Source organism: Dromiciops gliroides, chromosome 1 (assembly GCF_019393635.1).
Source record: "Dromiciops gliroides isolate mDroGli1 chromosome 1, mDroGli1.pri, whole genome shotgun sequence".
Taxonomy (NCBI): domain Eukaryota; kingdom Metazoa; phylum Chordata; class Mammalia; order Microbiotheria; family Microbiotheriidae; genus Dromiciops; species Dromiciops gliroides.
In genome coordinates, this window is record NC_057861.1 from 582,539,213 (window position 1) to 582,551,493 (window position 12,281).

Sequence of the window (12,281 nt, forward strand, 5' to 3'; positions counted from 1 at the left end):
CATGGCTCCTTCTTCTCAGGATAGGCTTGGCTGGTGAGTCAGCCTCGGGAGTTATTTCTTTTGGAAAGTGCAGGCCTGTCTACATTGCAGCAGTGGTGGAAGCCTCTTCTATCTCAACTCTCAGGTATCCCTGCAATCATGATGCTCAAGATCATGAATGTTGAACTGAAGAATTCTGATGTTTGGGTAATAATAGCTCATATTTCTATAGCTTTAACCTTTAAAAAAGAACTTTTCAGGGCAGCTAGGTGGCACAGTGGATAAAGCACTGGCCCTGAATTCAGGAGTACCTGAGTTCAAATCCGGCCTCAGACACTTGACACTTACTAACTGTGTGACTCTGGGCAAGTCACTTAACCCTCACTGCCCCTCCCCCCCCCCAAAAAAGAACTTTTCTCAGAACAAGCCTGTGGTATAGATAGGCCATGCAAGCATCATTATGCCCATTTTATGGAAGAGGACACTGAGGCCCAGAATGATGGCAGGAATGTCTAAGGTCACATAGCTGGTATCAGAGCCAGGGCTGGCGATTCAGGGTCTGGAACCTGGGTCACCTGACTTAAGAGTCAGTATCATTTTCTTCCACTACACAGCCTCTCTCTTATAGCTGGGTGTTTGATAATGATGATTATCATCATAGTTCTCTTCTAGGTTTTTGTTTTTGTTTTTTAGTGAGGCAATTGGGGTTAAGTGACTTGCCCAGGGTCACACAGCTAGTAAGTGTTAAGTGTCTGAGGCCGAATTTGAACTCAGGTACTCCTGACTCCAGGGCCAGTGCTCTATCCACTGCACTACCTAGCTGCCCCCTCTTGTCTAGGTTTTTAAAGAACTTTCCTTACACTATCTTATTTGGGCCTCACAACAACCTTGCAAGGTAGGTGCAATTGTTCTCCCTATTTTCCACATGAGAAAACTGAGACTTAGAGTAATTGAGCCTCTAGGGTCAACCCAGCTAGGAAGCATCTGTGACAGTTTTCAATTCCAAGTTTTCTTGACTCTCCAATGTTATGCTACAACCAACTCAGACAAGGAAAGGGAAAGCAGAGCCTGGAAAAACAAAAACCTCCAATAAGAAGGAAAAAAAAACAGGCAAAAATTCCTTTTAAAGTAGATCATGGGGGCAGCTAGGTGGCACAGTGGATAAAGCACCAGCCCTGGATTCAGGAGGACCTGAGTTCAAATCTGGCCTTAGTCACTTGACACTTACTAGCTGTGTGACCTTGGGCAAGTCACTTAACCCCCAATGCCACGCAAAAAAAGTAGATCATTTCTGTTTAGCTCAACCTTCACAAGAATGACTCTCTGGGTAAGATGGATTCATTTATATTTTCTTTCGTTTCAATGCCCTTTACTATTGTCAGGTAGAATTAATTATAAATGGTAGGGAAGCAGGCCTCTTATAGCTTCTGTTGTTCATTCATTTCAGTCGTGTCTCATTCTTCATGACCTTCTTTTGAGGTTTTCTTGGCAAATATGGTTTTCCATTTCCTTCTTCAGGTCATTTGAGAGATGAGGAAACTGAGGCAAACAGGATTAAGTGATTTGCCCAGGGTCGCACAGCCAGTAAGTGTCTGAGGCTAGATGATTGAACTCAGGTCTTCCTGACTTCAGGCCTGACATTCTGTCTACTGTGCCACCTAGTTGCCAGATCAATAGCTTAGCATATTCAGTAATTCAATAATAATAATATTCAATAAGTCTTCTATTTTTCTGCACATGTAGTAATAGCTGAAAGCCTTTACAGAGTTCTGGAGTCAAAATCCCAAACCTAGGCTCAGAATCCCAAAGACAAGGGAGTCTTTCCTCCTTGAGGAAAAGTATTGTACAGTTTTCTTGTATTGGTGGTGGTTGACTTTGTATTCCAGTGCCCAGCACAGCTCTCTGCACAAAGTATGTGTTTAATAAATGTTGAAAGGAATCAATAGATCATTTATTTTATTGGCGTTTTTTTGTTTGTTTGTTGTGGGGCAATGGGGGTTAAGTGACTTGTCCAAGGTCACACAGCTAGTGAGTGTCAAGTGTCTGAGGCAGGATTTGAACTCAGGTCCTCCTGAATCCAGGGCCAGTGCTTTATCCACTGTGCTACCTAGCTACCCCCTTGATCATTTATTTTAAACAATCATTTATCAGGTACCTACTATGGGCCGGGCATTGTGCTAGTTACAGAGGAGTACAAAAACAAAAATTAAAGTTCCTGCCTTCAAGGAGCTTACCTTCTATAGAAGGGGTGGAACATGTACACACATAAATACAAAGCAGTTTGGGGGGAGAAACCATTTTCTAGCTAGTATAGTGGTTGGGAGGATCCAGGAAAAGCTTCATGAAAAGTTGACCTTTGAGATGAGCTTTGAAGGAAACTAGAAATTCTAAGTAGAGGTGAGAAGGTGTTCAAGACAACCAGTGCAAAAGCAGTGAAAAATAGAATAATGTGTATGAAGAATAGCAAGGATTGTTGACTGAGTCATAGAGTACATGAAGGGGAATAATGTATATTAAACCTGTAAAGAGAGGTTGGGACCAGGTTGAGAAGGGCTTTAAATACAACACAGGGATATGGGGGCAGCTAGGTGGTGCAATGGATAAAGCACCAGCCCTGGATTCAGGAGGACCTGAGTTCTAATCAGGCCTCAAACACTTGACACTAGTTGTGTGACCCTGGGCAAGTCACTTAACTCATTGCTCTGCAAAAATAAAAAAATAAAATAAATTAAAAAAAAATGCAACACAGGGTTTTGTATCTGATTTTTTTGTGTGTTTTATATTTGATTTTTGCATATTGCTTCTAGGAAATAGCCACTGTTGTTTACCGAGCAAGAGAATAGCACGGTCAGACCTTTGTATAAGAAAATCATTTTGCTAGCTGTTTGAAGGGTGGGTTGGAGACAGGGAAACCAATTAGGAGATTATTACAATAGTCCAAGTAAAAGATGATGAAGGCCTGAACTAGAGTGTTGGCTTCATGAGTAGAGAGATGGGAGATCGATACAAGGAGAAATTGAAGAAATTGAACTTCTAGAATTCAAAGAACAGCAACCTTAACCTGACACCAGAGGGATTCTCCATTCCATCTTCATTCTCCCCTCTATTCTTTGTATAAGACAGGCCACTTCCTTCTTATGGAGACTGGCAGACTCAGTTCTAGGAATTGAGCTTCATTTTTAATGAGCCTAACTCCTATAAATGTGTGTGTCCCCCCCCCCACACCTTTTGAGGGTCTGTATTTCTAGCCCCTTAAACTTTCAGAGGTTTTTTTATAAACAAAAACTAAAATAATTCATTAGCATTAAGGTTTGGAGCATATTCTGGGCAGAGGATTTCTGGAGAAGAAAACCATCTTCCTGGCAGTATTTAATGTTACAGTGTTGATAATTTACCCCTTTTGTCAGTCACCTTTTTCTGAGTTGTTGCCCAACTGGCAATTGGAAAGGTGTTCAAAGAGCTGGGCCAGATGAACTCCAGGGGAGAAATAGAGCCAAGTAAGAGGAAGAACCGAGACCTTCTGTCTAAACAAGGCATATGAGGTTGAGAGGAGAGAGCTCAATCAGCAGAAATGCTGGCCAAGATCAAGCTAGGGCCCCTACTGCTTCGTAACCAAAAGAATATTCTGGATGTCAGAGCTAAAAAATTATCATTTCTTGCCCTCTGGTGGTTTAAGGTAATAAGATTCTAGATCTTGAGCCAAAGGAGACTTTAGAGGGCCATTAGGTCTAACCTTTTTATTTTACAAATGAAGAAACAGGCTGGGGATGCAAAAGGACATATGAATAGTTAAATGTCAGAGGCAAGATCTGAACTCAGGTTCTATTATTCTAGAACCAATTCTCTTTGAATTATACTACATTGCCTCACATCCTCCGTTTCTAAATAGGTTTCGGCTAGACAATAATTCAGGCATTTCCATAGCCTCAACCTTATACTCGGTCCTCTTTCTGTTCTTTTTATTTTAGACTAGGCCCACACAATCATCTGGTTTCAGCACCCTCCTGTGTTCTACAAACAACTTTTCAAGAGGCCAAATGAAGAGAGGTTTCAGGTGGTAGGGAAGGAGAGGTTGAATTAAATAGCTCTTTTAGGTAATTGGCCTAGCTTTCTCCCATTAAAATGTGAAATGCCTGAGGGCAGAAAATCTTTTGATTTTTGCCTTTATCTTACCCCACACCCGGCATAGTGCCTTGAACAAAGCAGGGTTTAGTAAGTATGATCTCACTTCTGCCTAAGCTTCTGACAGTATTTCTGAGCCATAGCCCTGTGATGCTGTACTCTGCCCCCAGAGGGAGACTCTGAGTCAGAGTGCTGGGTATGAGGTGATGGAGAGAGACAAGTATGCACATTTGAAGGCAGACAGATCTCCCTGGAGCTGCAGATGTGGGGAATACAGTGAAGCCCTTGATTCCCCCATCCCAGTAGACTCCTGGAAGCATGCATAGGCATGGTCCTCTTCTTCCTCACAAAAGCAAAATTGTGTTCTCCCTTGGAGACATGGTAGTCTAGATCCCAGATGGTATCTATCGGTGCCACATTCAGTCTGCCATATCTATACTGGGTGGCTACCGACCGACCACATACTTTACATGACTATTTGTCCAGTTGAGTAACATAGGATTGCAGAGTGCAGTGACTGCAGCTTGTCCCTTCTCTTTCATGTCTCTGTGATAAATGCATCTAGACATCAACGTGCTTTCTGAAAAGTCTTTATGCCTTGGGGCTTCATAAAAGGTTGAGGTTATAAGATAAACTTATGGAAGATAAAACCCCAAGAATTCTCTCAGCCCTGGGACTGCTGGCTTGAATTTAGCCCAGCCAGGAATTGCACTTAGTTGTACTACCTGAAGCCAGCAATATTGACATGGATTCTGCTCCATCACCAGTTTTCCCCTTACCAAACCAAACCAAATGATGTCTAACGGTGAATAAATTGGCTCCCTCAGAGATGAGCCCTACCACTTTGGCTGCTATATTTATTCTATTGTAAGAAAACAGATACTACCATCTTCTGCTTAGGGCAAATTAGACTTGGAGAAGATTCCTAAGGGATCAGCAATGATATGATGTAGAGGACCCCACACCTCCGGTTAGAGGGGTGGCTGATTAATAAAAGCAAATTTATCTAAGGCTCTGCAGCACCCCTGACTTGCCATGAGTCACCTCCAATCAATTATAGCCTACTCGGATGTCTGGGAAGAGCACTTTAGTAGGAAACATTAAATAAACAAACAGGCGCAGCTAGGTGGCGTGGTGGATAGAGCACTGGCCCTGGAGTCAGGAGTACCTGAGTTCAAATCCGGCCTCAGACACTTAACATTTACTAGCTGTGTGACCCTGGGCAAGTCACTTAACCCCAATTGCCTCACTTAAAAAAAAAATAAACAAACAAAATCTTTAGTTTACCTCTGGGAGGTAGATTTCTGGAAGAAATCTCTCGACAAATTGTCATCCTGAGTAACCCACCAGCCAGAAACAATGAACTGCTTCTGCCTGGGGGGGGGGGGCAGTCAGGATAACAGTTTAGCTGGGAGGGGTACCCTCCCTCAATGCCAATGTGAAAGAGATGTGGGCAGCACTAGAAACCAAGTATTAGCAAATTCCTCAGCAGAATGAAGTGGGTTCCTGGTCTTACTTCCCTCTATAGTGTTGGAGGTTGGGATTAGGGCAGATTTTCTAGGATCCTCATTTTCTAGAACAATTTAAAAAATATTACTACACCTAGGTAGGCTGGACAACTTAGCTACAGGGAACAAAAAGATGACATACAAAGACCCCTCCGTGGCAGCTATGTACAACTCTGGTGACTTTTTCTGTGTCTTTGGTGCCCCTGTGTTATGTATGCATGAACCTGGAGGAAGTCTCACATACCGTTCTGCACTGCAAATAGCTGGAAGTATACAGCCCAGAATATACCAAAGGATCGGGCAGTGATAACTATCATCTTCTGTACTCTTCCCTATTTTCTTGGGCAGACCTGTGTCGGGTCACAGGACCCCAGACAAACAGCAGGAGAGTATTGAGGACCTTATTTCCCTTGTCTGGTGCTCAATTCTCCCCTTACTCCCCCCCCCCCCACCTTTTTTATATTGGTCTGCCTTGGGAAAGGGCCACAATGACATTTCAGTGGAGCAGGAATCAAGCCTGGCCAACACAAACTTGCCCTGGGAGCTCATATTGGACAAAAATTAAAATTCAAGGTAGTGTCAAGATTCAGGCTTGATGAGCTCGATGACTCTTAACATTTTGAATGAGGTAGGACCCTGACATTGGCAGATCCAATCAAAAGAAGTGAGAGGGGGGGCGGCTAGGTGGCGCAGTGGATAGAGCACCGGCCCTGGATTCAGGAGTTCCTGAGTTCAAATCTGGCCTCAGACACTCGACACTTACTAGCTGTGTGACCTTGGGCAAGTCACTTAACCCCCATTGCCCCGAAAAAAAAAGAAAACAAAAGAAAACAAAAAAAAAGGTGAGAAAACCAGCTCATCCCAGCAGTGATTCACTCTCAGAAAGCTTTATTCTTATTTTGACTGAAGCTTCCTTCAGTTTCCCTTCCCTTTTTTTCTGGGTTGGTACCCTTCTTTTTTTTGTCGTTTTTTTTTTTTTTTTTATTGAGGCAATTGGGGTTAAGTGACTTGCCCAGGGTCACACAGCTAGTAAGTGTTAAGTGTCTGAGGCCGGATTTGAACTCAGGTACTCCTGACTCCAGGGCCAGTGCTCTATCCACTGCGCCACCTAGCTGCCCCAAGGTTGGTACCCTTCTTGGTCTCTTCTTGTTATTCTTATAGTTGTATGAATGTGGGCTCTGATAGCTGGCTAGGCTCATTATCTACTTGGATCTGACACTTCAACTTCCCAATCTTCTCTACGCTCTGTCAGATGCCCCCACAGTCCTGAAGTTCAGTGTTTCTCTTCATTTCAACATTAACAGCCCAGTGTGGCCCTGCTGCACACTTGACTCCCACTCTACCAGAAATGCAGGTTTATGTGACAGCTAAAGGTTAGGTCTTAGGTATGGCTAGGCTGTGACAGATGAATGTACCATGTCACACAGGTCATCAACCCTTACTTAGCATGTTATCAGAAGAGAAATTAAGTTCATTGCAGATATCTCCATAACCTTTGAAGATAATGTCCCAGAGAATGATGACCGTTCTTTCTCACAGTGTTCCTTGGCGCCATCTAAAATGGAAATACTGGGTTGAAGGAACCAGAGATTTGGTCTGATCTATTCAAGACCATTATTTTTTTTTAACCTCTTTGCCGGAGCTGTTTTCTATACTTGTGGGTTTGAATGTGGGTGTAAGACATTCTGAGCAAGGCTTTTCAGATCTGTGTAGAATTACCGGTGTTCCAGGACCTGCTTGGATAATTACTTTTCTCCCTCCTTTGTGTGGAATGCTAGAATAAATAAGGAAAAAAAATCAATAAGAGTGGCAGGAGTATGAGTTTGGTTTAGCTCAGGGCCAGGGAGACATATGTGAGGTGGCATTTTTATGAAGATTTCAATCTACATTTGCTGGTTGGATCAGTGAGTGATTGCTTTGTAATGGGCTTGGCGTTGGGAGTGTGACTCCCACATTCTCTGTGGGGAGGGAGAACAGCTAGGCCCTCTGGAGCCTGGGTGGAGGTGTGGGGAACAGCAGCCATCTGCTCTATTTTATCCAGGTTGAGTTTCCCAAACTTGGGCCACCTGACTGAAAAGCATTTTTATTGGCTTCACTTTACACTCATAACCGACCTGGATGAATCCTAAAGCTTATACCATACATGGCGGCAAAGAAGGGAGCTTCCTGACCTCAGGCCTCTGGGTGCTGGCAGCAGCAGGCAGGAGGGGCCTTTTCAAAGTGATATGTGTTCGTTTGTTTGCATTTTTATTATTTTTTTTTCCAGATGGATGATTGCACATCAGCAAGTCTTGAGTCACATAACTATTTAGGCCACACACACACAGAGATGTTGCACAAACCGCGCCCTGCTGGCTACAGCAAATGTACAAAGATTTACATGGGTTGAATTGGCAGACTGATTAAAATAAGCCACTGCACAGTGGAACACAGACGTTGGGTCACGCTGACCCTCCCATTCATTGGCACTCTCTTGTTCCTCAAGAAGTCAAATCCGGCTGTTGAGGCAGCCCCGCTCATAGCAGCTTCTCTGGTGACCCACTGGCAAGTGTAGAGGGCCCCTCAGTGCCTTATTCTGTGTCCTTGTCACCTCTGACTTTGCTCACCTCTCTAGAATCAATTTAGGTCCCGGGAACCATGTATAGCTGTTCCCCTGGGCCTGACTGTTCCACCCCTATTCTGGCTGAGGTCAAGCACAGATGGGTGGTGCCCACAAAGAATGGTCTTCATGGGAATGTAAGAAAGGGAACCTGAGCTCTAGTGAGAGACTTAGGCTGGGAAGGGCAGACCCAAGCTCACACACATAATATGGGAGCAGGGATTGGCCACAACAGTACTCAGACACCCGAGGAAGAGGCCAAGTGGCCAGCAGTGGCAGGGGTTGGCTGGGCCCTCTTGTCTCTTTCTTCACTGACCCAAGAAGTCCACAGTCTGGGAGCTCACTTTGGGGTTCCCTTACTGTAGGATCAGGGGAAACGATGTTGGCTTCTGGTGCACCGGCAGAGCCCCCAGGTAAGGGCGAGGTGGGAAACAGGAGGTGGGGCAGTTTCAACGAGATAAGGGGCATGGGACTAGTCCTATAAAGTGCTAAATTGTTAAAAATCACAATTATACACACTTGGGGAACATGCCCCTCTCCCAGCTTGTTTGCACAATGGGATTATATATATGTATGTATATATGTATATATACTTTTCTTTTTAAAAAGACAGCTCTTTCCCAATGGTTGGATAAACTGCTATACATAACTCCTGTATTCAGCATGCGCGTGGGAAGGGCCATGCAACAGTGAGGGACTCCCTATTGCTACACTCTGTACATGACGGCTGGGCCCCACCACGCCCACGGCCCTAGCGGCAGAATTGGGGTTGCCTTTGCTCCCTTCTACCTCGCAAAGTTTTTTTTTGTTTTGCTTTGGCCCCGGTGAAATGGGGGCTCTGAAGATAAGAGGGTGGGGTGGCCGCAGGAGAGCCCTCCAGGGGCTACATAACGTTGCATTGGGTGGCGCCACAACAATCCTTAATGAGTGCAATCCCAGTCTTGGCAACTGTAGGCTTAGTAGGTGGGGGGGGTTCTGCCTTCTTCTCTGCGGGAGAACCTGTGGTGAGAGATGAATGAACATGGCATGTGGTGGAGGATCATAAGAAAAGTGCCCCCCCCGCATTGTCTTCTTTTTTTTTTGCAGGGCAATGGGGGTTAAATGACTTGCCCAGGGTCACAGCTAGTAAGTGTCAAGTGTCTGAGGCCGGATTTGAACTCAGGTACTCCTGAATCAAGGGCCAGTGCTTTATCCACTGCGACACCTAGCTCCCCCCTTGTCTTCTATCCCTATCCCCTCCTCCCTCCCCCCCCACCCCGCCCCCACCCTGCCCTTGCCCGGTTCCCTCCCTGCTGAAGCAAGAATTTAATCGATTTCACTTTTTTCTTTAAGCTCCTCTATTTCATCCACCCTCAGCACACCCAGATAGTGGTTTAGACTGTATTGAGGGGTAAAGTATGGGGGAAATTCTGGAACAAGAGGTAAATGTTAATTAAAAAAAATTATTCGTATACCTAGTTGTTTGCATGTTTGTCTCCATTAGACTGTGAGCTCCTTGAGGGCAGAGACTGTGCTTTGCCCTTCTTTGTGTCCTCAGAGCTTAACACAATGCTTGGCATACAGCAGGTGCTTCATAAATGCTTTTTGACTGACTGGTATACATTTTATTTTGAAAGGCAATTTACATATGCTGATTTCTAACGTTTGTAGAAGGCATACATCATCTCCACTCTTTTGTTTTTGTTTTTTTAGTGAGGCAATTGGGGTTAAGTGACTTGCTCAGGGTCACACAGCTACTATGTGTCAAGTGTCTGAGGCTGGATTTGAACTCAGGTCCTCCTGACTCCAAAGCCTGTGTTTTATCCACTGCTCCACTCAGCTGCCCCAGCCCCCTATCATCTCCATTCTTAAAACAATCCTGTGAAATCAGAACTATTACTATGACTTTGCAAATGAAGAAACTGACGGTCAAAGAGATTAACTAAGGACTTTGCTTACGGACATCCATCCAGCAAGCAAGCGTCCAAGGCAGGATCTAAACTCAGGTCTTCCCAACTCTGGGTCCAACACTGTGTTACGCCTATCTCCGAGGAGAGAGGAGAAAGTACATTAGGCTTACAATTAGGGAGAGCAGGAGCCTTCGTCACCATGGGCTTTAATTAGCCAACTTAACTCAACCTCTTAAGAGATTCAATTTTCTTCCCATGTTAAAAAATGGGAATCACAACATGTACCTATTCTATCTACCACACAGGGCTATTGTGAGGAAAATACTTTGTAAACCTGGAAAGTGCTATAGAAATGTGAGCTATTACCATGATTAATGACATCTCTCTGTGTCTCTCTGCCCACTCTTCCTCCCCTCCCCCACAGACACAGACACAGACACACACACACACACACACACACACACACACATCACCAGTTCACCTGCATGAGGTTGCAGAGGGCAGGTTAGCCTTTAACTTCTCTTAATTTAACAATTCTAACAATTTAATTTTCTTTGACTCATCAGTTATTTCTTTTCCTTTCCCATCAGCTTCAAACAACATCAGGAATGTTTCATAGCTCCCAGCTATCTGGGTGCTCCCCAGGAGGAAGTAGCCACTTTCTCCAAGGAGCCAAGGGTCTTTACTGGGGTTCTGGTCATGAGACTGAGACATGAGGGTTCTCACCTCACCCCTTTTCTCTTTTTGATCTGATAGCAACAAGCTTCTCCCTCTTATTTAGTCTTGTGGGTACTATAGGGGGTATAGTATATCTCTAGGTGGGGGCAGTAGCTAGAGAGCTGGGCCTGGAGTCAGGAAGACCTGAGTTCAAATCCTGCCTCAGACACTACTAGCTGGAGCCATTTAACCTCTGCTTGCCTCAGTTTTGTCAACTGTAACATGGGGATGGATGATGAATAACACCTAACTCCAAGTGGTGGTGTAAGGATCAAATGAGAGAATATTTGTAAAATGCACATTGCCTGGATCACAGTAGGTACTATATAAATGCTTCTTTTCTTTCCTCCTAGATGGAGGAATGGCCATGGCTCCAGGATAATCTGAGTTTGAATCCCTCCCAGGAATTAGTATAACTGTGTACATAGTTGTTTGCATCTTGTCTCCCCTCATGAGACCAAGCTCCTTGAGAATGTGGGAGACTATCTTTGACCTTTCTTATATCCCCAGTGCTCAGCCCAATGCCTGTTGCATAGTAGGCACTTTGTAAGTGTTTACTGCCCAAGGTGGCAGATCTGGGATTCACACTCAGAGCCTGTGACCCCAAGGTCCAGGGTTCTTTCCCCTGCATGATCAGACAAGGATAGTTGTTGCCATCTCACGAATTTCCTGGAAAGTGTTTCACTTTTTTCACAGCATGTATTCTGACCTAAATTCCCAGCCCTCTTCTTGTGGGGAAAAAAATAGAGACCCAGACACTCACTGGCTGGAGATTTGGTTACTTTTTCTAGAGGTTTTAACTTGATCCTCAGAAATTCTGCCATTTCCTTGTCTTCTTCTTGTTCTCTGTTAGGGCAGACATGTGAAGAAATAAGAGAAAAGGCCTATGAAATAACTCATGAGCCAAAGAAAATTAAATTGTTAGAATTGTTAAATTGAGAGAAGTCAAAGGCTAACCTGCCCTCTACAAAAGCATTAGAGTCATAAAATGTGTAACAAAAGCAGGCGGAGGATAAAGTACAGTGGAAAAGGGATGATCCGGAGTGACCCAAGGAATGTCAAGTTTGAGGAGCCACATTTAGAGCCACAGCTCTTCCTGTGCCTGGGGGTCAAGGCCTCATGCCAAGGTCTTTGGGACCCCCCCTACCCAGGCCTTGATGAAATGGGCCCCACTCAGCTGCTGTCAGAGTGGGGTGAGTGTGGTTAACTGGTCCTCTGAAAGCAGCCATCCCTCCTTACAGCTATGCTTGCTGGCATATCAGACAAGAACTGGGTGCCCCTGAAGTACCACCACTGTCCTTCCACACCCTCTGAGCCTAAGGATATCCCCTGCCCCATTCGCTCCATCATCTCCTCTATTTATCCCAGATATTGGGCCATCAACCCTACCACCTGGTCCATTCTCCCCATCTGGAAAAGGAGTGTCCAGTTCAGCCTTCTAAGGATCATGCTGCTCCTCAAAAGGAG

General features: G+C 44.7%; 1 protein-coding gene across 1 annotated transcript in view; it reads right to left on the minus strand.

Annotated features, from left to right (window-relative positions):
• Positions 1 to 7,602: 7,602 nt before the first annotated feature.
• BMERB1 (bMERB domain containing 1) overlaps positions 7,603 to 12,281 on the minus strand; it is a 136,493-nt gene continuing 131,814 nt past the window's right edge. The window contains exons 5-6 of the mRNA XM_043979356.1: positions 11,578 to 11,660; positions 7,603 to 9,207 (exon numbers count right to left, since the gene is read on the minus strand). Of these exons, the coding sequence (XP_043835291.1) occupies positions 9,092 to 9,207; positions 11,578 to 11,660 (199 nt within the window). The 3' untranslated portion in view covers positions 7,603 to 9,091. The remainder of the gene's footprint in view (positions 9,208 to 11,577; positions 11,661 to 12,281) is intronic.